Source organism: Amia ocellicauda, chromosome 2 (genome assembly GCF_036373705.1).
Source record: "Amia ocellicauda isolate fAmiCal2 chromosome 2, fAmiCal2.hap1, whole genome shotgun sequence".
Classification (NCBI taxonomy): Eukaryota; Metazoa; Chordata; class Actinopteri; order Amiiformes; family Amiidae; genus Amia; species Amia ocellicauda.
The window spans coordinates 20391220-20417521 of NC_089851.1; the positions used below are offsets into that span (position 1 = coordinate 20391220).

The 26302-nt window shown below is 38.1% G+C and overlaps 1 protein-coding gene across 1 annotated transcript in view; it reads left to right on the top strand.

Moving 5' to 3' along the window:
* Window positions 1-8558: 8558 nt before the first annotated feature.
* prex2 (phosphatidylinositol-3,4,5-trisphosphate-dependent Rac exchange factor 2) overlaps window positions 8559-26302 on the top strand; it is a 112936-nt gene continuing 95192 nt past the window's right edge. The window contains exon 1 of the mRNA XM_066720793.1: window positions 8559-9043. Within this exon, the coding sequence (XP_066576890.1) occupies window positions 8906-9043 (138 nt within the window). The 5' untranslated portion in view covers window positions 8559-8905. The remainder of the gene's footprint in view (window positions 9044-26302) is intronic.

Sequence of the window (26302 nt, forward strand, 5' to 3'; positions counted from 1 at the left end):
GAGATCCATTTACAGTGTGTTTACAATGACACTCTTTTCTAACAGCTGTATATATATATATATATTTGTTTGTTTAACTGTCCAGAGGGTAGGCCATCGAGGTGTAAAGCTTATCTTTGGTGTTCTTCTTGTATTTTCTTTTTTTGTGGTGCATCTGTGAAATTAAAAAGTTTTGTATGTCAGATGTTCAATGAGCAGTGCCACATACGCTGTACTGTATGCAGTCATACATTAGACCACTGGGTTTCAACCCTGGTACTGTGTTTAGCATTGAGGGTTTTCACAGGCTGGCCTGTCTATTCCTGACGTGCCCATGAAGCCTGTGAGAGTGGTGCCCTATGTTGATGACATCACAATGATGCTGATGTCCGGGTGTTGAGTGACTGCCAGGAGATGTTTGAGAGAGTGTCGTCTGCTAAAGTAAACTGGCTTAAGAGCGATGCCTCTCACTCCTACCTGGCCTCTATAGACTTGGAGTGGAGAGTTCTGCGACCTCTTTTGGGTCATCCTGCCAGGCATGTGTGGCCTGTGTGTGTAACGGTGTTTCACTGCTTTTTAACATGTCCTCAGCTGAAGGGGTGGTTTGCTGGGCTGGGTGTCCTGCTCTCTGACATTGTTCTTATTCACGAACGTCCTCCTGGGCCATGCCAAGCTGGCCATCCTCAAGAGCAGGAAGAACAGGGAGAGAGGGCGTCTCTCTGGGGATGCTGGGCTGATGTTCAGAGTGCTTCTAGAGTCAGACTGGACTTCACCTATAAACTGGTCCTCCAACTGGACGTGTTCCTCATGGTGTGGGGGGTGTTGTGTGAGGCTGAGGATGGTCAGCTGCTGATTAATTTGTGAGCTGGCAGTATGTGGGGGGATGGGAGGGTTTGATACAGACAGATAGTTACAGATAGAAACTGCCAGAAAGATAGATACATGCAGACTGACCGATACAGTGGCTTTCAAAAGTATTCACCCCCCTTGGACTTTTCCACATTTCATTGTGTTACATCACAAAATCAGAATGGATTTAATCAGGAGTTTTTGCCACTGATCAACCCAACATGTCCATCATGTTAAAGTGAAAACAATAAATATATTTTTTTGATTGGTCAAATAAAGTAAATTTTCAAGCCAGAAAACAGATACACACCGAAAGACAGATAGATAGACAGACACAAAGACAGAGACAGACAGATAAATACAGTGACAGACAGAGATAGATAAAGAGACAGACAGAGAGAAAGATAGATAGAGACAGGCACAGACAGATACATAGACTGAGACAGAGACAGATAGAGTGATACATACCCGCGTTACTGATTTCCATGTTTCTGCCCCATCTCCGGAGTGCCCCTTCCCTCAGCTGGGTACCTCCGGCTGGCACTGAGCTCCACCTCCACCCGACTGAGACCCCCAGTCCTGATACCTGAGCAGACTGCACCCCTGATAGATATAAGGTGTTGGATGCTGGACAGCATTTCCCTGCATTGGCCTGATCAGGACACTTAACCATGAGAGCTGGACCCACACACTCCAGCCTGCCGGGTGACTGACCTGTCCTTCACATCTGCAGCCCCCTGAATGCTCTCGCCATTAGCTCTCTGCCTGGAGGGGGTCGGGGGGCCAATTAATATTACTGGGAGATACAGAAAATGTTACAACAAAAAAAACGACTGGTTTATCTTTATCTCATAAACACACAGCCTACTGCTGTATTTACAATTTAGATTCACACATTAATCAGATTATGCCACCTACTGATCCAAATTGCACTTGCAAGTGTAAATGCATAGATTTCAATTTTGTAGAAAAGGTTCATGCTTTTTTATAAGCACAGAATGGGAATGAGACATTGAAAGAGTCCCGAAGGGGTAAATAAAAAAATATAGATAAGTATTTGTGAGTTTGAGGATTTATATAAAACAAAAAACAATTGGATTGTACATTCTTCAAAGGTGTTTTTTGTGTGTTTGTTTCTTTTTTGAGTTTCAAACATTTGTGTTAGAACAACAGTGCATAAACCTGCACTAACAGGCTGTGGTGCTCTGGGTATTTTTTATCCCTTCTGCAGACTAGAGTTGCTGGCTCACATTCAAGGACCTGCTAGAGTTTAATTAGGCACAGCTTCTCTTAACCTTAATTTAATAGCCAGCACAAACATAAACAAAACATGAAACCACTTTAATCAGATGCCAAACCTCATTTGACTATTTGTTTCAATAAATAATTTCTTAAAAGAATAAAACATAGAGGATTTATTTTTTAGTAATAACAGGAAGAAAACATGTATTTTCAACTCTTACAAAAAAAAAAGAATGTGTATACTTTGGTCAACTTAAACGTTACCAAAATGTGATATTTATTTCACACCATGGTTCAAAAGACTGGTGTTTTATTATTTCATTATTTTATACGGAAGAACATTAGGACCACTCAAAAGCTTTGGTTTCTCTCTCTCTCTCTCTCTCTCTCTCTCTCTCTCTCTCTCTCTCTCTCTCTATATATATATATATATATATATATATATATATATATATATATATATATATATATATATATTCTCTCTTGAGTGGCTCTACAGAGTGCTCTTCCGTAATTTTACAACACAAAAAGAGGTTTACATTGTTATGATAATGATGTATTGGATGTTCTATGTATTTTCAATTCTATGTAGAAAAATCTAATAAGAAGATTAAAAACAAAGTGACTTTAGTGATGTTACTGTCAATACCGCCTGAACTGATTACTCTGCAGGCTCTTTTATTGCCAAGCTGCAGTGCTAGTGCCGCGCCACACGGGGGCAGTGTCCGCTCAGATTTCTGAGTCCTTCCCATTCGTGCTGCTGTAACACTGGTGACCCGAGCATCACTTCTTGCTGTGTTATCATGTCTATACTCTGTGAGCGTTTCTTCAAGCGCTCAAAATTACAAAGCTAGATATTGCAACATAGACATTTTGATTCTATTCACACAAGAAACATCGGCAGTAATCTGAAGATATTCTGCTGAATGATCTCCTGTTCAATGTGTGGAAACTCAGCTGTCAAATGTACATACATGGTAATTGACAGTTTGAGGAAAATACATTATATCTGATTGTAAAAATACTTGCATATCAATTTTAAGACATGACTTTTTGTTAAAAAATATATGAAAATTAGATTAATTGTTCATTGATTAAAACATCAGAAGAATGCATGTAAATGCAAGACGTGCTTATAGCTAGTTTAAGTTTAGATATGAAACTTTACTAATTGAATATAAAGTGTACCCCCCCACCCAGATAAACAACAACAACAAACAGAAATGGTCAGAACATATGGGTAAAAAGTACATTATTTTATGTTGAAAAGCAGAATGAATACAGTCAGAAACAAGAAAGTGTTCACGATGTTTAAATATCATCTGATGAAGGCTATGTTTCATTGCTACAGTAAGTAGGTGGATATAGTCTGTGAACACAAGTGCATTTCTCTATTCTATGAGCCCTCCATCTTGTACTGACATTACATGAAAACAATTATTAACAAAAACACCCCTACAATACATACATAAATATGCAATAAAAAGTAAATCAAATTGTTAAATAATTTCCATTATGTTGTTTCTTTCACTGGATGCCCAACCAGGAGTCTCTGTGTGTTAAAGTCATCAGGTGGCCCTCAACGAAGTGTCGTTAACAACTCGGAGAGTCAAAAACTCACTGAGGGGAAAAAACAATGGGGTGCACCATAAACATTGTGGACAACATGGCTGCCAATTTTGAGTCCTTCAGCACCGAACTGTGATTTGAATTCTGTCACCGGCTGATGTGCTTCCAACTCATCGAAGACATTACTGTGGGGAGTACAACTGGACACTTTAAAAGAGACCTGCTCTGCCTTGTGTGCTGCTCTCATCTGTGAGTTGTATAATTTAATATCCCTCTCCCAAGTGCAGTTTTGCTTTGAAGAATATGAGAACATGGCACCAAGAGGCTGATTCCATGTCTGGGTTGCCCACACATTGCCATGCAGGGACTGAATGGCACCCCTTGTTGGTATCAGCACCACATTCATGTCAACAGAAATACCCACCCTCCTGGTATAACATTGTGATAATATGATTTAACACAAACAAATAAATGGGATGAACATTTGAGTTGGAGCATACTGATCAACTTCTTTATCTGCACCATCATGCGCCTGCGCTTGCTTGTTCAATACAGACCAGCTTTCCCCTCGACACTTATTAGCTGAATCCTCAATCCTTTTGCACAAATCTGGAAGTCATTTCTCGGCCACATGCACGACCATCAACTTTAAATGCCTTTTACGTTCATGCGGCCTTAATGTTATAGAGGTCAATGAACTTAAACTGTGTCCAATTTAAACATTTGCATGGTGCCTTTACCAATGAACAACATAAATTATAATTAGATAGCAAAATACTGAAGAGCCACTATGACATCATCCAAGTCTTGATATGCTTGTTGAACCGCCACCCCCTCCATGAGGAAAGAGCCAGGATGCCAGCCCAGTCTTTCTGTGGCCAACCCTCCATCTGAGTGACTTGATCAAATGTTACGAGATTCAGTGTCATCTTATTCGGTCATTTTCATCAGGGCGGCTCAGGGGTCTGTATGGACCAGTGTATGCGAAAGGGTGGAGCTCCTCTTTGACCGCTACAGTGCTCTCACCTTGTGCTGCTGGCATTTCCCAGTTCATGACAGTTTGGGCGATGTTGGATCAGGTCCTCCATCATGGAGCTCATGTTCTTCCGGACCTTCAGAGTCCTGCCTGCATTATCTATCAGATGAGACGGTGTGGGGGGCAGGTGCAGCACTGCAGGGCTCTCAGGCATGGTTTCAGGAACATGCAGATGAGGCTGTGGGGAAATAAGTGACGGTTTATTTAACAGTGCGGTAGTTCTCAAAGCAAAAGAGACATACAGTAAGGTAAACAAAACCTAACTCTTTGTTGAGCCTAAACTAACACACATGAAACAGATCCCTGACTACAGAAATAATAACAATACTATAATATAAATAATTATAATGATAATAATAATAACAAACACAAGACCAACCACAACCAGTCCAATACACAATCCATAATCAATCTATATATCCAAAAGCACAGTTCAGCATTTTCACTCTTTTAATAATGTCACATACACCGATCAGCCATAACATTATGACCACTGACAGGTGAAGTGAATAACACTGATAATCTCGTTATCATGGCACCTGTCAGTGGGTGGGATATATTAAGCAGCAAGTGAACATTTTGTCCTCAAAGTTGATGTGTTAGAAGCAGGAAAAATGGGCAGCGTAAGGATCTGAGCGACTTTGATAAGGGCCAGATTGTGATGGCTAGACCACTGGGTCAGAGCATCTCCAAAACTGCAGCTCTTGTGGGGTGTTCCCGGTCTGCAGTGGTCAGTACCTATCAAAAGTGTACAAGGAAGGAAAAGCGGTGAACCGGCGACAGGGTCATGGGCGGCCAAGGCTCATTGATGCACGTGGGGAGCGAAGGCTGGCCCGTGTGGTCCGATCCAACAGACGAGCTACTGTTGCTCAAATTGCTGAAAAAGTGAATGCTGGTTCTGATAGAAAGGTGTCAGAACACACAGTGCATCGCAGTTTGTTGCGTATGGGGCTGCGTAGCCGCAGACCAGTCAGGGTGCCCATGCTGACCCCTGTCCACTGCCGAAAGCGCCTACAATGGGCACGTGAGCCTCAGAACTGGACCACGGAGCAATGGAGGAAGGTGGCCTGGTCTGTTGAATCACAAGTTCAAGGTGTTGACTTGGCCTCCAAATTCCCCAGATCTCAATCCAATCGAGCATCTGTGGGATGTGCTGGACAAACAAGTCCGATCCATGGAGGCCCCACCTCGCAACTTACAGGACTTAAAGGATCTGCTGCTAACGGCTTGGTGCCAGATACCACAGCACACCTTCAGAGGTCTAGTGGAGTCCATGCCTCGACGGGTCAGGGCTGTTTTGGCGTCAAAAGGGGGACCTCCACAAAATTAGGCAGGTGGTCATAATGTTATTGCTGTTCGGTGTATATTTGATTATTCTTGGATCCATTTATTTATTTTTCTATCCCTTTTCTGTTATTCCCAGCATTATTTGTATTCTATATCTTCTTGTTATTCTTGTATATCCATGTATTGAAGCTTAACATGTAAGTTTGAGTATTATGTGTTGTGAAATTAAAGCCGGAAGACACAGAAATCCTAAGCTATTTGACTATTTGACATGCTGTGCACATGCTTGGGATACAATTTGAGGCAGCATCTCTTCACCTGTCTTATTTTTAAGATTTGTATCAGTCTGAAGTTCTGACTGTGAGTTCTATGTCTTGGTGACAGATTAATTCTGATTGTATTATTATTTTTCTCTCCATAAATCACAGAATAGTGTTAATGAATTGGTTTGTTAATAGAATGCCATGCAATGTTACATGATTTATCAATAGTGTGCTTCAAATAAACGATTCCTTATGATAAAAGTAATATTTCCTTTTCAGCAATGCTTCTTAGTCAAGCTGTTTCTCCATGCAGCGTGATTTAAATTTAAATTACAAATATTGTCCTTGTTTGGCTGTTGCTTCAAGAGGTGAGGGGAGCATTATGCATTACACAGAAAAATAATGTATACATTTGTGCCAAATCCTTATCTGTGCAGAGTTCTAGCCATGGCAAGGAGAGCTGGCGATTTGGAAACACAATCATCCCGGCCTCTTCCTGTTCACCATAGGTCTTACACGAGTACCTTGGCCCTGGTTGTACATGGAGGTATATAGCCAAGGGGATCATATTGACTGGCAAGAACCTCCTAGATGTTCCTCATGGTAGGTTTCTGATACTCTATTGCTCGGTGCTTGTATCCAATCTCATCAGCGCTGCAGCTCCAGCATAATCTAATGGTCGATTCCTGAGGGTCTCAGCCACTTTCAGAGAGCCACAGTTCACAGTTTCCAGATCTTGTTTATTGAGTGTGCTAGTTCTCCTTTAATGATATATTAATGTACCATTTTATCTTAAATCCAGTGTTAGAAATGCATGCAATTTACATACGTCACCTTGACTTTTCACTGGAAGCAGGACAATATGAGTTTGATTTCTAATGTTTACTGATTACTGGTTTATGAATATACAGGATTGTGTCAGCTATGTCACCAGTTTGTCTGTAAAGTGGAGGTTGCCACAGGTAAAACTAAAAGCATGATTTATGCATTTTTCTTGAACCTGGTGATTCTGTAATGTTTGTTGTATGCAATTATTTTAACTACTCAACTGACTGAGGTGAATAATGTGAAATAGTAACCAAATCCCACACCATACAGGGAATGGGAAAAATTACAAGGCTAGCCAACATATAACAGATACAAACTACTGCTTTAATGATATAATTTGGGGTGGATTTAAGGAACTGAAGGGTCAGATCGTTAAGAGGTGTGTGAAGAATTACAGATCATACTGATCTCTTACTTTAAACACAATCTACAGCTGGAACTTATTTATTGACTCAAGCTGAGACTTCATGCTAGCATAGGTTCTTTGTATGTTTATCATCTGTCTCTAGAAAGATATATGCCATGTTTCCCACATGTGGTTTTCTTCATGAGACTTGTAGTAGGTTTGTGACGCTTTCCATAGTGGGTCCTAAGCCTTGAATCTATTAAATTCCTCCTACAAGAAATGACACTTTGTCTGGAACCTTGCCTGTTCATTAAGTATATCTGTTATGGATTATGTATGAGAATAACAAACCATCACAGACCTAAATCATATATTAGTAGTACAATTGCAGTGTGGTTCAATTTTAATTAACTTTAACCACCCACAACTTCTCACAGTTGTTAAACTGAACTCTGAAATGATCACTTGATGAATTTGACTTCATATTTAACAGTACACATCTCACACAACAAACTTAACAAATGTAAACTTGCATATTATTTGCATTGGTTTGGAAACGTTATCTGTAAATGCGGCTTTTGGCCTATGTTTATTATTAACGCACTAAGTAGTAGCACAGAAAACATTTTAAGCATTTCTTACAAATAAAACTATATTGGGAACATAAGTATGAAGCTTGAAGAGAAATTGAATAACTTTTGCATTGTACACATTTTTAATTAACATCATGATCCTTATATTATCAGCAATTGTTTATGTACACAAATCGTTTTTCAACTTGTTTCATTGAATTATTAAACGACAATAGTTTAAAAGTTAGCTACACAAAGTAACGAAATACAATATTATGCACACGCTGGAATAAATACTTGCAACTTTTACGAACACAATCCATGAAAGTAACAAGCAAGCCGTTACTTTTTAAAGTGACCTACGTGTAATTTGAGCACTTTTTAAATTGTATTTTTAAATAAATTCAATAGGCTTCTACTATAACTTACAATAATATGACACAAACGCTTAATTGGTGCTGCTGGGAAACAGCTACATTTTAATAACCCCCAAGTCACCAACATCCCCCTTGCTGTCAGACAGTATACTGGCACACATTCCCAGGCACATATCCTGTCCTTTTTCCCCCAGTTTTTTTTTTTTTTTTGGTGGAAGGAGGTTGGATTTAGGATGGAGGTCTTGGGAGTCACATGGACTCAAGTAGCTGATTAATGTCCAAATGCTTGTGTTGCTCAGTTTAAACAGGCAAGTGTAGGATCCCCGGTCTGCATCAGTTGGTTGTCCATTCAGAAACTTTTTTTTAGTTTGATATTATTATAGCATTATTGTTTTTTTTTTTTTTTTTTTACTGTGACGCTAAATAAGCACTGTTTGTAGTTTGTGACGCCTTTTTTGAGCCATGTAACATTTTTGTTTAACGCACTGAAGCGTGTCTTTTTTATTCTTGTCCCGTTCTTTTGGGAATTGGACTAAAGACTGCCAGCTCCGGAGAAAATGACTGAAGAAGGGAAAGCAGAACATAGGCATGAAAGCGGGAAAGATTTGGAAAAGCAGCTCCGTTTACGAGTGTGTGTTTTAAACGAGCTGTTGAAGACGGAAAGAGATTATGTTGGGACACTGGAGTTTCTCTCGGTGAGTTTATATACATGTTTAACACAATTCACGCCAGTGCTATAGGGCTTTGTAAACCGTCCTAACTCTCGGCTGGGAAAACTTGCAAACAACGAGACTACTTAATATGCGTGGGACTGGCAGGCGAGCAGCAGCTCCCAGGTCACTTGAGCGCCCGGATCGTGCATTGCCTGTCAATGCATGTGTGCATTAGCAGGGAGCCTGTATCTCCAGTTTAAACCCCGCAGCTTGAGTATATTCAACTTAACACATGAGGACAGGGGTTTTCCAGGGGAATATTTCACCCCAGACCCTGTTTCACGTTGGTTTCCTGTTCAGTGACCGCTCTTTCGGAAGCATGAGTTCCAGCTATTGTTTTAAAATACATGTTTGCTTATTTATTGTAATAGTGGAAACAATGTAATGAAGCTCGATTGTATTGTGTGTATATATATATATATATTTTTTTTTTTCAAAGAAACTCCATTTTAACTTGGCAGGTGAATTGCTTTTTAACTAGTCCTCCGTGTATTCTTGAACCAGATTGAATTTTTGCTGGAAATTCAGATAAGAGCTCCTTATACCAGGGAACCCAGTGATACCTCTGTTCACCTTGACGCATGCTAATGCAGATTGAGTAAGAGAGGAGCTCCAGCCTGCACAGGCTTACACTGAAACAATTGGGTGCCTGGAGCCTTTAAACCAATAGAGTAAAGACCTAAATTAGTTGAGGTTGTTCCTTTTAATCCGTGTTTCTGGCTTTAATAAACCTTCTGGTATAATGTTGTTTGAGTCGTTTTTAGAGAAAGGGCCCACAGTTTCCTCTTTCAGATCAAATTACATAATTAAATCACGTTTTTTTTTTGCTTTCTTGGTTTTGTAACAAGATACATTTTAATTTTATATATGATTTACATGACAGTACTGTACCTTATAGCCACTTTTGCAAGACTCTCCCACCCTATGGGATGTAGTAGCCTCATTGTGAACTATTATGGTTCCTATTTTCTGGGTCATCCTTATGTGTTTTGACTCTTCTGGCTGTGGACAGTTATAGTCAAAGGGCATGCATGAATAGCAGTACTGCTTTCCTGATCTTCATAGACAAAAACCACACGGTAGACCAAAACTTTCCGAATGTCTTGGGCAGGATGAGAGACTCTTAGTAGTGTTTCATAGCTGTGGTAACTGCAGGATCTCAATACAGCAGAGCATCCTTCATATAAACATGAAAATGTATGTTAATGTTGTCAAAAGCCCTCAGTGTTATCTATGTAGAGACGGAATTGCCTTCATAGGAATGTCCTTTGACAAAATCAGCCCTAAGGAAATCCTGCTTTGCAATACCTGTGACCGAGTCCTTGCCAAAAAATAAATAACCAGAAAACTCGCCTAGGGTAGTTACAGGTGGAGGCAGAATTAAAAACATTTGGGCTGGGATCTGATACTGCATGTAAATTCAATACTAAGCTGCTTAATAAAAACAATGAAATACAAGCATTAATGGGCCTTCTAAAGTATGCCAAAATCATGCAGACAAAGTTCCCAGAGATTTGTCTAGTTCATTGTAATTCACTGTAATTTCAAGGTTTTTAATTACTTTGATCTACATCAACGTGAACATATACCACTAAAATTAATAAGAAAACGTTCGGACATACAATTGTTTGATGTGTATGTATACAAGACCGATTGTATTGAAGATGCTTTGCTGATGGCTTAGTGGGATGAAGGTCTCAAAACCTGAGGTCTTTTAGAATTTTTTCCTTGATAGACCTAAATCTGCAGTAAAAGTCAATTGTCCTTGTGGCCTAGGTATATCTGACGTAACTGTACTGTGATATTTCTCCATGTGTAATGGTTATGGCAATGGAAATAGTCCCTGGGATCTCTGTCAGTGTTGTAGTGTCATTAGGCACGTTGTTTCCCAGGCATGAGAACATTCCTTTCCAAAGACCTCAGCAACAGATGGTTCCAATGCAGGCAGGTATTGAGAAATGTTCTTGTTCTGGGTAATCAAAATGCTGTAGCTTAGTAACTCTAATATAATGCAGTAAAATGTCACCCTTAACACGGGACTCTCCTGTGTGAATCCCAGGGGTTGCACACAGTTGCATGGAAGATTCAGATGTTGTCCCTTGTAAGGTTAAAAGACATTTTACTGAAATGTTTGTTGATGTTCTCATATTCTGTTATGCAATGAGTAAAGCATGGAAACCTTAGACTGCTTATGTTCCCATAAAGTAAAATTGAAGTCTGTTTTTAGTTCTCTAAAACAGTGAAAAATGTTACCTGAAAAAACGAAATGTAAATCATTTCAATGCAGAAATAATTCTCAATACAAAGGAGTATGTCTCTCTGAGCGTATAAATATGAGCTTCTAAGCAGTGTTGTTGCTACTTTTTTAGCACATTTTCAGAGAAGTTATAAAACATGTCAACATAAACCCTGTAAACTAATGAATGTGGGCTTCCCAGTGATTAGTTTGTTTCAAAACAACTGTCTTAGTACACAGTCCTTTTTCTTTTGTGACGTTTGAAACCTTTATTTATAGCTATATCTATCTTTGACTTGATTTACAATTAGTATGAAATAAATAGAAGATGATGCATTCCAGATTATAATACAGGCCTACAGAAACCCTATATTTGGATGCTGTATTTGTATTGATGTTAACCTGGATTTCAGTTGAGTGATATAAACTTTTTATTTAAATTCCTGAGCTACTCTGGCTTTCAGCAGTGATACAAAAAGGTACTTGTTGGGCTTTGCTTTATTGGAAAGTATCTTTTTATTCCTCTTGAAAAGAAATTTAAGTTTGTTTGATGTTCCTGAAAGCCAGGTTGTTTTCAGAAGTGTTCTCATTTTATTCAGACATTTATAGTTCAAGGCATAGCAGCACTAATTTCCAGTTTGCAGGATCAAAGTCTTTATTAACATAACTGTAGGTCCTTGACTGATTACATTTCTGTATTATCAAGGCAGCCGGAACCCTGGAAAACTAAGGTCTAGAATTCTGAAGGGGCTCTGCAATTGTGTACTATGGATTTTTATATTTTTAACAGACAATTTACACTTTTGGATGGTTTATGTGTGAGGGAAGGGGGGTCTTGTCCACACAATAGGGTTCCCTGATGGGATACGGATGCAAGAGGTGATTGAATGAGGATGTGACGTGAGGGCCAAGGTTTGGTGCCTATTTATGTAAACTATATTTCCTGATGAAGGAATTCCTGAGAGGCTGGGAAAAATAGCAAACAATGGCCAGTCAGTTGCCTGACTAGCATTCTGGGCAAAGGTTTATAGTGGCATACTTGCATACATACTCCTCTCAAGATTGTCTGGTCCTAGGAAAGTGCTTTTATTTCCCAAAATGTCACAACAGAATTGTCAGTTCTCTGCCACATGACCTTGCATCTCTATTTTATTGTATCAGTACCTTGCTCTGATGCACATATAACAACACATTTTTTCCTCTTAAGTAATAGGGTTTGTGACTTTCCTGCATCATACTGTTCCTCTGTTTCACACATCTGAAATCCTTATAAACTGAACAATAAGACATTTGTAGAGAAATGTGGGTGCAGTTAAGGTGTCTGCTTAAAATAGTTTATGTGCTGGTTATGAAAGAAAAAGATCAGCGTAATGCACTCCCTGGAGCCCCTGATGCTCTTTATGTGGTCCCGTTGAAACTTTCACGTGCAGGGACCTGTGGCACTACCAGCTGACCACATTGAAAATACCAGCTATTTCTTAAATGTATTGCTGTACAATAAATTAGAATTAGAGTTTTTTTTTTTGGGGGGGGGGGGTTACTCTCTTCTTGTTTTAATAGTTTCCTCAGAGACACTTTCCTCTCGAGAGCAGCATTACATTTTCTGCTTTTGCTTGTTCGATAATTAACCTCATAGAGGGAGCTCATCATTTGCAATATTTAATGCCACATCTGGAAATAAGAGCCCGCTCTATAAAACTCCCAGAATGGAAGCTCATATGGTGGGAGACCCCATGCCACAAGTCCTGGAAATCTCCAGGGATATTCAAACAGCCAGCGTCCTTTTATAAAATCCATCCCTCTGTCCTTATGACATGATTCTGAGATGCGTTTGTTGTACCCAGTCTCCACCACAGCTGACAAAGTGTGGCCACTGCCCTGGTTTCTTCATAATTAATTTCTTAATCTAGTTTCAAGCATCGGACCTACATCTTTTGAGGTCTCTGTTTTTATGTGTGACATATTGGTGCAAAAGTATATTTGCGCCTGAGGGATTTAATTTCCCCTGAACAGACAAGCATGACTGAAGGCAGGCAATAAACCCATTCCGTCTTAAAGGTTCAGAAGCGTTCATCCATTTCCTGTCAGCAGTTAATCTATGGACTCTTTGGAATCCTAAAAAATCATAAAACAAACAGAAAATACCCCACAATAGTATAATAGTATAATTTTACAGCATCTGTATATATATTTAGCTCCTTCTTAATGCCTTTGGACTTTAAATGTATTTAATTTGCCTTGGAAGTCTCCCTTTGTTTGTTTTACCTTTTCTCTTGGCTCTGATAAAGATTAATCCAAAGCGATTGTGCACCTGTGTCATTGGTTCTCAGCACAAACCTGAAATATAGGCCTGTTGATAGTCCATGTGAAACATAAGCTGCTTTTACAAAACTTTTTTCGCCCCGTAAGTAAAAGCAATTTTACAAAGCAGCTTAGAATCATTCTGTGGAAACATGAACACAACTTTTTCTGTTATTAAGTGTATCTTGTAACTGTTACGTCATGCATTAGAAAATATCCAATTTAGAAAGCAGAGGTGTCACTCAGGTACATTAGGTGAGGAAAACACACCTTGCTCAGGCCCTGGTTATCAGACGGGCGAGTGGAACAATCCCTTTCCTGAAGCTGAAAGCCAGCGGGATCACGGGCTGCATAAGTTCCGTCCATTATTCAAAACACTTTGTTGATGAGACGTTTTTTCCTCTAGTATGTGCGCTATAATTAAGATTCCAATCTCACTAATCAGTGCACAGCTTTTTCCACTGTAATTCCAGAGAGCGTGCAATGTGCAGAGTGCGCTTAAACGAACCTACCATGTTTTTTGTCGTTTTCTTTAAACAATAGGTGTACCAACCTCCCAAAGCCTTTCCCTCAATGATTTTAGACCCAGTTTCTTCCAAGTGAGGTACATGCGATCTTATATTTACAGTTTGCTCTTTTTTTTGCAAAGAGGACACTTCAGTGGAGTCAAGCATAAGAACATTGTGTGAAGACCCATTTCTGCACTCTTTAAAGATAATCTGAAAATAAAATACTGTACCTAAATACACAATTAAGTAATTTGGTATTTCCAGCCAATATTGGCAGAATATGAATGGGAATGGAAATAAAATTAAATCTGCAGAAGACATTTTGCAAACTGGTAAATGGAATTTGCAAATTTCACTGTGAACGAAAGACAATCTTCCCCACATCATTTAACTAACTGCAAGTCAGAAGTTCTCTGTTCATCCTGCTTGACCCATATCATAGCCCTTGTGCTGATCTCTTGGCTGACCTCTCAGAGGGGGGATGTCCAGCACCTTGTCCTTATGGCCAGGCTATCGTCGTCCAGCTGGGTGGTGATGTAACAACCAGAAATATATCTCCTACAAAAAGGTCCATGTCTGCTGAAGCGTGACACTGCCCTGCTAAATTTAAGGGAAGGGAGTTTTTTATTTCTACTTTTTAAACTTTATGGAAATGCCATTAACCTTTCCCCTGCAGCACAATGTTAGTCAGTCGTTATGTCTGCTTGTATATTTTTACACTTGAAAAGTAGATTCATAATCAATATCTAAAATGAAATAGTATGTTCCAAAGAAGGGCATGATTTATATACTTATTGTATCAACTGTGCATTTTGAATTTTGAAAATGTTTTATTTATGAATGATTGAAAGAAGTATTTTGATCAGTATTTTTTCAGTGGTATGCTGGATGACTAAAAGTCTTTAGAAATAGGTCTGTAACCATTTCTGTGTGCTTTAAATTTGACAGAGGCTAACCCAAACCAGTATTTTGTCTTGAAATATTTCCTGTTTTGGTGAGCTACAAGTGTGCAGTATAATTTGGGGATATATATTTCCGAGACTTTGGAACAGTGTGGGAACTGAAATTAAAGATTTTTGTCAAGTTGTTTATGTTGATTTTTCACCATTCATTTAAAACACATGTGGAATGGCTTAACTTGTGAGAAACATAATTTGTACCAAGATGTGAAATAATATTAGGTACACTGTGTTAAAGTAAGCTTGTGGTTGATGAGAATGACCTGACTTTGACCTCAGTTGACAGTACTGCAATTCCAGGCATGGCTTCGTACTTAGTTCTGATTCTGAAACTTTCCCTTTAAAATGGGAATTATAATTGTCCTCTCTGTGTGAGTCGTCATACGCTAAAGCCTTTGCTCATATTTTGATGTGGTTGGAAGATTTAAAATGACAGAAGAGATTCCGTTTGTTTCACTGTGGAGAACTGTTAGCATAGTTAACCATTTTAACAATGCAGGGGTATATGTGTCCCAGATGATAACCATGCCTTTTTTGTCTTCATTTATAAAAAAATAAGAAAATGTATACTGTCGAATACGCCCTGTATGAGTATGAGTATTCTTGTCCTGTGATACTAAGTGGAATGTGTCTTAACCACACTAAAGTGCATTTGCTTTTGTTTCGGTGTCCATTTGCGACAAAGATTTCCTTCCTTCCTGGACCTACCCTTCTTTACATTGTGTTCCCCATTTCCTCTGTCGTCTGCTGTGCCCTGTCACACTCTCTCTCCCCAGCCATAACCATAACTGGTCAGTCGTTCACTTAGGGGTAGGCGCTATATGGAGCAGCAGCAATGTAGGTGTCCAAATACAAACGAGCCTTTTATTTTTTAATGTCCCTAAAACAAGGGTTAGTAATCTTAATATTGACTCTCTTGTCTGTATTCTTATGTTGTTGATGCTAAATATTTAATGAATTACTGTACACCCGTGAGCTTTGTGATCCTATTAAAATAAACCACTGCCTCAGCACCACCAGAATAGATGGTTTGTAGCTAAGGATGTCCCCAGGGTCTTGACAGATTTTCTGGATTACATAAATTGAGTGCTGCAAATAAGTTCAGGCCTCCAGCATGTGCTTTGTTTCATTTATTTCAGATACAATCCATAGATGACTCATAAGCTTCTTAGCAAGTTTGTACGATTCATAGCCAGCCTTATTTGTTAAAATCAAATGTTCCTGGGGGGGAGACACAGATCTCTTTCACAGTTATGGGATTATTTCAAGAAAGGGAAATCTTAAATGTTCCGGGTTATATATGGAAGAGTTATAAATGGGCTGCATAACATTAAGTGGGGAACAAAGACACTGCAATTGTGGAATATTTGCAGAGAGAGGGGTGTTTTTGAGAAACTTGTGCCAGCTGCCGTGTCACATGCAGAGCAGTGTGACAAGTGTCCGAGGCGATCACCGCTCACTGGAACTTGGAGCGCTCCCACTCCGCAATGTACTACCTCCTGCACAAGGGCCTAGTGTTTGAGCTGGCATTTTATCAGACAACATGTGAAATGATGTTTGCAATATACTGTCTATCTGTATTTAATCCATCTGTTGGCATGCCTTTGTGATGCAGCAAAAAACAGATTCTCTCCTTTCATTTACCTTCTCCCCCCGAATTGTAAATCTTTTCCCAATTAAGATTTGGATTGTTTGAAATAAGTAAGTAAATAAATACATAAATAAATAAATAAATAAATAAATAAATACACAAATAAAAGTTGTTCTTGATTACCATTCGTCATCTAGCATTTACAGTTCTGTGAAGTGCATCTGTTAGCTATTGCATGTTTACAACCAGGTTGCCAGGTTGTATGAATTATGTATTCAGTTTGGAGCAAACAAGACCACTCCAAATGTTGGACTGATTAAATATGCATTTAAGAGCACGTAAAGGTGAAAATAAGGCGTGCAGAACTATAAGAGTATTAGAAATGGAAGATGTTTGTTATTAGTATGCAAACTGGTGTAAGATATAAAGTGAGATTCAGTCTGCACTACAGGAGCAAGTTCATAGAGCTAAAACTTGGGTTAGATAGTTTCTATTTGAGTCCATTAAGGAAGATAATCAAATTATTCTGATGGAGTGAAGGACTTATTCATGTGTTTCCAAGGACTCTGCTCTGCTGTGCAATGGTATAATACATGTAAGGAACCCTTGCTACCATTGTTGAGCTTGATTTTGAGGCTGGCGAGACTCACTCTGAAGTGGGGAAGCTGATAGTTGGCCTTTTGTTGGCTGATGGATATGGTTGGACAACATTGTGAACAGAAATGTCAGATGCAGTAGCTTAAACCCTGAGTTTGTATTTTCAAGGCTTTTACAAAAATAAATGGGTTTGTATCAACACTGAAGAAGGAAGTACTGAAATGGAACTGCATCCTACAGCTTTTGGGGATCTTGGATCTTGTTTGGGAGTATTGAAATATTTTCCTTTGTTATTTCTTCAAATACTACAGGAGGAAGCAGCATGGCTGTAATATAAAATGAGTAATTTCATTGATTTATTCAGAGTGAACTGTTTAAACTGTCTCTGTTTAGAACTGTTTAGACTGTAAACTCTTTTATTGCACCACTGTCTACTTCTAGAATGTTCCAATATATTATGCAGGGTTCGTTACACTCTTCAGTCTGAAGGTGATGGTTGAATTGTTTTTTGAATGGTTGAGGAATTGAGAATGGACAGCAAACAAACTTGGGGACTGCCCCATGTGGGTCATCCCATAGAACCAGTGTTCAATTCCTCTGCTATTTACTAGACAGGAATCTGCTCAAGTGCATAGCCTTCCTGAGAAGTTCGTGAGGAGCACTTTTCATTCATAGATACAATGATGGCACTGATCCCAGTTTCCTTATAAGGATCATTTCACAGCAGCTTTTCATTTAAATTCATGCTGCCGATCAGATAAAAAATGTTTTTCTTGTTAGTTTTTTGTTTTTTAATTGACTGCATCCAGTTTTTCCTTGGAACACTACACAAATGTTGTGGGCTGTGCATGAATACAATCCAATATCCCCAGGTCTCCAAAGTTATGACAGTAGCCAGCATTCACTTTATTGATACATATTGACGTGCACTGTAATTCCTGTTTTTAAGGTCAACTGATTTAACATTTTGACTTTTTATTTTTTAAGGCATGACTAAAGTTCAGAATCAGACGTAGACATTCTTAGATCATTTTATTATGCTTTATATACCTGTACATTTTAAACATCTAAAATCAGCTGTTCATTGAACAAAGATATTAATAAGCCTACTAGAGAGCACTTGCAAATGAGTGAATGTGGATTTGTTTAAGGAAATTAAGTATTGCCATGCTGTTGTTGCAAAGAATCCACAATTGAAACAACTCTGGGAAATGTGTTCATCCTTGGTCAAGTTCATCTCATTCAATGACATCATCATTAGAAGCAACCAAAAAAAACAAACAAATGCACACACAAAAAAATAAAGGACAATATAGTCTGTGTTGAATGAAAAGGATGTTGAGAGTAAGCGTTAAGCCAACAGGCTTTTTCTTCTATTTTTGTTTTCTGTATTTATTTCAAAGGAAGTGAAGATGTTTTTGGAAGTGGTTTTTTTTTTTGTAATGTATTTTGTTTATAATATCCCTTGAGGAAGAGAGAGAATGTATTGCTTTCCATTCACAAAAATTCAAACACATTCTTTGAATAACTTAAACATCCTTACAGTGTTGTGTACTACAATTACTTTTTTATTAGTTTTTATATTGATATATACATTTATTTCACCCTCTTTCTCCCCCGTATTGAATCGCCAATTAAACTTGTCTCAACACTACGACCCCAGTTCTTTTTAAAGGGGAAGGAGACAAAGCACATGTCCTCCAACCCACACGCTGTCCAAGCACTATTTATCCGCTGCAAATCCAGAATGTCAGCTGTGCGTCAACCTCATCAATAAGAGGATTTGATGTAGATTGTAGATCTTAACATCCTGAGTCTGCAGGCACCTGAGATGCTTCAGGGGTCGCTTGACTGTGGAGGACTGAGTTCTCCCTTGGCCAGTTTTCCCCCTCCTTCACTTGGCCAGTTGTGTGCTGCCTGTTGGTTATTACTGGCCAAAGCCTGTAGTGGCAGAGGTGGGATTCAATGCCAGCTCACCTGTGGTGGTATAGCTAGCACAAACACTCCAGGCTGAGGTGTTGCCTGTTACACCACCCTCAAGTGAGCCCTGTGTACTATGATACAATTGTCGGTCTGCAGGCTTTAAAGATATGTTTAGTAAGGAAGATTAAGTATATGAAGACAGACAAGGTTTTTAAATCAAAGAAGAATTTCAAATGGCTAGCCTTCTGTTATTAATAAGAAACATTCAGCATCGTAATTTAGAGCCAGCATTTCCATCTGCAGAGGAGTTTAGGTTCTCCCTAGACTGCTTGTTAACATTCTTTGCTGTATTTATAGTCCATATTTCCGGCACACATTCCCACTGTACCCTGTTGTTTAAGTATTTAAAAAAATGCTGAGACAGGTCCTTGTAGTATCATCATGTGATGGAAGGGGCAGCATCTTCCTCTGATGTACGTGGATGTCCTATTCAAAAGGTTTTTGCTTTGCAGTCTCCCATGTTAAATGATTACAGAGATGCTTGTCTTTTTGTACAATTAAAAATCAGTGGAGATCATGCTTATAGTCCTGGAATTCATCACAGTTATATTGCAGGATTCACCCATACATCCAACCATTAATTTATTACTTATACAACTTAAAGAATCACATATGAATATTGTTACAATTTATGCTGAAACACTACAGCATTGATGCTTCAGAAGTGATGTGATCTTACTGCCCCAGGAGTACATTTTTCGTGGCTGGAGCTCTGATCTTCTGGGGGACTATTTAACATGTCTTGGCAACAGCACTGGGGTCATGGTATTAATGTAGACAAGTAATCAAACCAGGCTTCCAGAGAAGAAAGGCTATGCTAACCTTACAAGCTGATCCGATCCTTCAGCTCTGACACCCCAGCCAAAATACAGTATATGGTGATTTGAAACCTTTCCATTTCTGTTAATGTTTTTTTTTTTTTTTTTTGGCCTGTGCTGGGTCCCTCTTGTTTTCCTTTTCAATGAGTTGCCTTTCACATAGGTTTAAATAAAGCATGCCTTATTAAATGCACACAATAGAAAGACATATTTAGACATGTACATTTAAAGAAGCTATGCAGCCCTTCATTTTTCTTGACTTATTTTACCTTTGGCTCATCTAAATCAAAGACTAGGAACTAGAATATGCAGCACTTTCCACGAACGGTTGCGTTGTTGTGTTGCTTCTCTCATGTTGTCATGCATGCTTTCAGTTATCGCTGCTCTTCACAGTCCACTAGTTTTATTTTTTCTACTTCGCCATAGCATTGAGAATGAGACAGACTATGAGACAGATTACTGTTTGTCTCACCAAGCTATAGTCTTCAAGACCTTTGTCTTCTCTGCATTCCCTTGATTAATTAATGTGTTCATATGGAGAGAACATGGGTCAACAATTTTTATTAACCATTTTTTGTTCCCGTAACTTATGAAATACGGTTTACTAATTATAAAAACTATCCTCTTTGGACAGAGGACTGTTATCATAGTTTGGCAGAAGTCCCTTATAGTGTGGGACAGAGGCTGCAGTTCATTTGGACACCACCAGCTGTGAACATTTGGTAGCTGAAATCAGACCAGTCACAGAATCACAGCTGTGCCATAGCTTGGTTAATCAGGCAATGACCGATTATTAAAATAAACTGATTTTACATTTCACTATTCAGATAATTCTCAACCAATGATGTCTACATTTAAAACTTATTTTAAACTTTAAAACCTTATTGTTTTAATGTATTTGGAACCACAACAATGATTTGCAAATCCTGAATTGATCATGTTCATGTGATAGTCCAGATTCAACGTGTGATGTCTAGTCCACAGGGCCCAACAAGCACTCCAAGCAGAGGCTCTTAATGCCCAACTCCTCATTGTGCTTTGATGACAAAAGTGTCCTTGATTACCATTCTGTTGGTGCATTTCAAAGTTGTTTTTACTTGACTTTGTCTCTTTCAGGGGTTATGAAGTCCCTTTTCAGGATTCACAAACTGTTCCTTTCAAAGTATGTTCTAGTGTATATTAATAAGATTCTAATCGTATCAGATTATTCAATTACACAGCAAATTGTTTTTCACCTTCTTGTGCCCTCAGCACATTTATTTACACATTAAATTGTGCAGACGTTGTCAGTTGAAACCTGTTGTAATTATCTGTACTTGTTAATATGGAGAGCTCAGGTGTTCTGACTTCCAGGCACAGTGCAGAGCAAAACAGATCGTTTTCAATAGTCAGGTTACAACAAACAGTTAAATCAGTTACATTACATAACAAGAAACCATTTGAGATCTAAAAACATGATGATACTAATATAGTATTTTGTTTCCCTTATCAGTTATCTTTTGATTGTAGTGGTCTGTGTATAGACCAGTGGTTCTCACCCTGGTCCTGGGGACACCCTACCCTGCTGGTTTTTGTTCCAATGGAGCGCTCAGTTGCTTAATTTAATCCTTAATTTAACTAATCATTTGCTTACATTTGACTTTTTAAATTGTGCAACTGATAAAAAGTTGGTTCCTTAATAAGATAATTTTCTTATACAATATTTTACTTAAATCCCATAAATATATTATAATTTAAAGGCTCTAATTTAAATTATTATTTAAATTAAGTTTTCAATTAAGTAATTGAGAGCTCGGTTGGAGCAAAAACCAGCAGGGCAGGGGGTTCCCAGAACCCCTAGATATAGACTATTGTGTATATATAAAAAAGCACTAACTTTGTTGTTCTATAGAAAGGCACACAGACTGAAAGTAATCAGTAGGCTTTGTGATATTGCTGTTGGCTTTTCTTTTGGGACTATGTGAGTAGAAGTGTTGGGGACAGGCATGGCCAGGTATAAAATGCGCTCCTGATATTACATCCAAATTTGATGAATCTTCTGTCTGGTACACAGGGTTGCTGCCTGGGCCCATAACTTTAGGAGATTCTGAGACAGAATAGGACTGGAAGAAATTAATGTGAAATTTGAGTGTTTAGAGTTGGCTAAAGTGATATTGTTGATTAATTACTGTAAGGTAGAATTACATTATAATTTAATCTGGTTTGCCCACTGACTTTGTATTTCCTAATCTTGCTTTTGATATCTGAGCTGGACTGAATCAGCACTATTTAAACCTTGAAGTCCAAATTACTGGGAATTAAACCAGGAGGTACATTTTGACATCCAAAGAAAGTAAGGATTCCATTTGAGAGCATAACGGAATTGCTTCTGTAATACATAGTACTTGCATTCTGATATGTGGTAATGTAGTTTCATGAGGATAAGGGGTATTTATTTTCAGATGGGAAAAATCGAACAATGTACATGATAAAAGCATTTAACCTCTGAACATTTTTTAGTAAGATCAGTTTATCTGTCAGCTAGGTATGAACTTTTATCCTTCTGCAGTTCACATCCTAAGAAATATACCTGCTGTAATAAAAATAACAGCCCTTTAAATAATATATATAATTTCATTAAAGAACACTTAGCATCATTAGTGGATGCTATTAACTAGCTGGTTAAACACACAGAATTCATACCTTACTAGTATGTTCTAAATTATAAGGCATTTATTTGTCATTTGCAACCCCTTATCTAAAGTGTTGCAGAAAAGCAATGAAAAGTAGTTAATGACTATCTACAACCATTATCTGATTACACCAAATATTGATAATCATCTGCTGATAAGGATAGTGGGTTCTCTTCTCACGATTGTACATTGCATGACTATGAAATACACTTTTTGACATTAATTCCCACATGTATTTAAGATACGGGAAAAGTTACCAAAAAACAAAATCAAATACAAACATACAGGCTGATACAATTATACATACTATCCACACAGAGCGATCTGAACCTCTCATGCATGTAATTCCATGGCCATACATAGACATATATGTTTGAAACAAAGCCTAAAGGTAATTAAAACAAAAAGTGAAGGTGGAGGGCAGAGGTAATGAAAAGCAGATGGAGAACAAGACAAAATAAATTCTCGCTCACTAGTCCCCAGGAGGAGCGTGGTTAACCCTTCTCTGTCTCGCCTTGACTTGGTAATCCCAACTTTCCTGGCATCCACCTCATCTGAAGCGCATTGCACTGGTAGGCCGGGGTTGTATTGTTTGTTTAATTTGCACAGAGGGAAATAACAGTGACTGTGGTCTGAAGTTAAGCTTTTTGTCACAAGTTGCCAATTTAGGTCTGAGTAAGCCATACTTCCTGCCCCAGAATCAAAGGGTAAACTCATGTCACACTTGAGCTCTGCTCCAGCTTTCTCTGTAAATAAACAATTCAGTGTACATCAACCTTGTGTGATGTTATGCATTGGAGGATCTTTGTATAAAATGATATCCACAAGGAGGAATGTTTTACAAAACGACAACTTGAATCAAAATCAAACCAAACCAAAATCTAATCAATTACATTGAATGCCCTGATTCGTTTGTTCAAAGTTCAGTAAGAGTTTTCATGTTTTTGGTTATTATGAATGACTGAAATATAGATATTTTTCATTGACATAAAAATGTCTAATTATGCTTACAACAACTTTAAGAACTGTTTGTTGCTGGGCAAATTATATTGAAGCTTGTCAGTGAAATTATCTGTATTAGGAGGCAGTCAAATATTTCAGGTTATTAAAATCAAGTGTTCTGCTTTAAATTCCTAAGAAGTTCTCACCTCGAAAGTTTAGAACAGATATGAGGCTGTACACTAACTTCTGGTTTCCAGAAACATGTCAGTAGCCTTTTGTAAAATAATAATGGACAGCATCCTTTCTTTTGGCTGAGGAATCTAAAGCTATCTGGTTAGTATTAGTTGAATTCCTGAGCCTGTATTTAGATGCTCAGTGGGTGTGTGTGGGGCTTTTTACAGTATATTAATCTATCATGCCACTGTAATTTCAGTTGTATGTACTAAAGAGCTGGAACCATTATTCAGTTACTGCTAAAGTTTGTTTATTTCTGTCTGGATGCATTTGTCTCAGGAGACATCTCCTGTATCCGTTTGCCAAGGAATATGAACTCCTGTTCAGTCTGTTATTGTTTCCCACAAACTCACAGATAAAGATATAACGCACAGAACAGTTGAGTTTCCGACCATTATGATAGTTTGTCTCTGCGGAAAAACTGGTAAAGCGTCCAGTATTACATAACTGTAGTGCACACAATGTCATGCCCCAGAATTAATCAGACCATGAACTGGAGAGCTTTGCAGTCAGAGAAATGTGGATGTGCTCACATTTCTTCTTTTGATAAATCAACCTGTAAGGAAATTCTTACTGTGTTACTATAAGGCAGTCCTAACCAGCGTAACCTGGCACAATAGTGTTCCAATCTGCATGAATAAGTTTGTCATAGAATTCTTCTAAAAAAAAAAAAGACATGCATGAATAAATTTAATCTTAAATACATTTGTTACAAAACATATTTCTATTTCATTAGGCGTTCTTATGGTATGTTTACCTACCTAACAGAAACATTATAATTTTAATATTTTAATATCATACATGATTAATTAACCGAACACTTCATTATTAATCAGAATGTTTATTCTGTACATTTTAGGACCCAACAACAGCTTGAACCCCAACCCTAGCCAACACCAATATTTCAAACTAGGCCTATACAAATCTACAAGCTCTGTTATTGGGCTAGACGACTTCACTTTTACCACCTGCACAGAGATTGCTGTGCTACAATATAAGGATTGGCAGTGTTGGTACTGACACAGGCCTTTCCTTTAAGCATTCTGCAAAGCACATTAGTAACCAATTTGCGATGACAGAAGAAGATCTCTGCCACCTCCATTTATCACAATATTAGAGACACTAATGTAACTTTACATTATGGACAATAGTATGGTCTGAACATTAGCAGTCTCACAATAAAGGGTCGGTTAGCAGATTAAAATACTGAACCTCTAAAAGGAACTTTGAGATGCACATTTTACAGTAGGCCTCATTTTACATCTATTTTAAACTCTCAGTTAAATATTCCCAAATGATGAATGACCTTTTTTAACTTATCAACCTTAAAGACTACAGCTAAGCCATTTTCTTGCCATTAATATTTGACATGGCATTAAAGTACCAGCTCCAAGCAAGTGACATAGGTTATTAAAGTGTAAAGTGTATTATTTTGTGTAGTCTGTTCTAGGTATTGTTTAATCTCTTGGGCTCCATTTTTCCATCTTTGGTCTGTTTCTCCTGCAACGTCAGTGTCATTACTGAGCACTGGTAAGATGCATTGATAACATACTTTTTTTGTCTTCAGACAAATGGTAATTTTCAATAGCATGCTGTTTCTTCCAACTGTTCTCCAACCCATTTTCACTCTTTTCACTTCTTCCGTAAGATGTCCATCTGCATTGGTTTGCTTTCTAACGTAGACATTACTTTTGATCTGTTTCCCTGTACGCTGCATTGATGTGGTGAGAATAACTAGATGAAAGATGAAATACAGATTTACCTTCAGAGCTGTATAACACCTGACTTACAGCTCTCTACAAAGAGGTACTCGCCAGCATAGTGAGTTATGGCAAATAAACCCCCATGATGTTGACACAAAACAAATGGCCCTCAGTCCCTAGTGGCAATTACAATTGCAGAACTGTCTCAAATGCAGCGAAACCTAAATAATTTGAAGAAGAACTCTGTAAATGTAAATTGGGCATTATAAAAAAGGGGGAAAAACGAATAATATATACATTTGGTGTAGATTGATGTGGAAGTTCAAAAGGTTTATGGGTGCATGATGGATTTGAACACTGAAATTTGAATGTGACTGAAATTGTGTTTAAATTATATCAAAGTAAGGTTTGGGAAGTCTTACCAAGTTTCATCATGTTGAATCTCCCAAAAAATAGATACATAACTTCAAAACATTTTGAAGAGATTTTCTTCAAATTTAGTAACCTTGGATTTTGGGCTAAAAATTCGCTTCAAATATAGTCAAAAGATTTGTGTTTTTATCCCCAAAAAACTATATTTGCCTGAAGTTGAGGCCATGCTCTGTTTTCTTTCCCCAGTCCTTGTACCATTATGTTTTTATCGGTTGTTTCTTTTAATAATTATTTTCTGTCATTCTTTGTCTTTGCATCCTTATC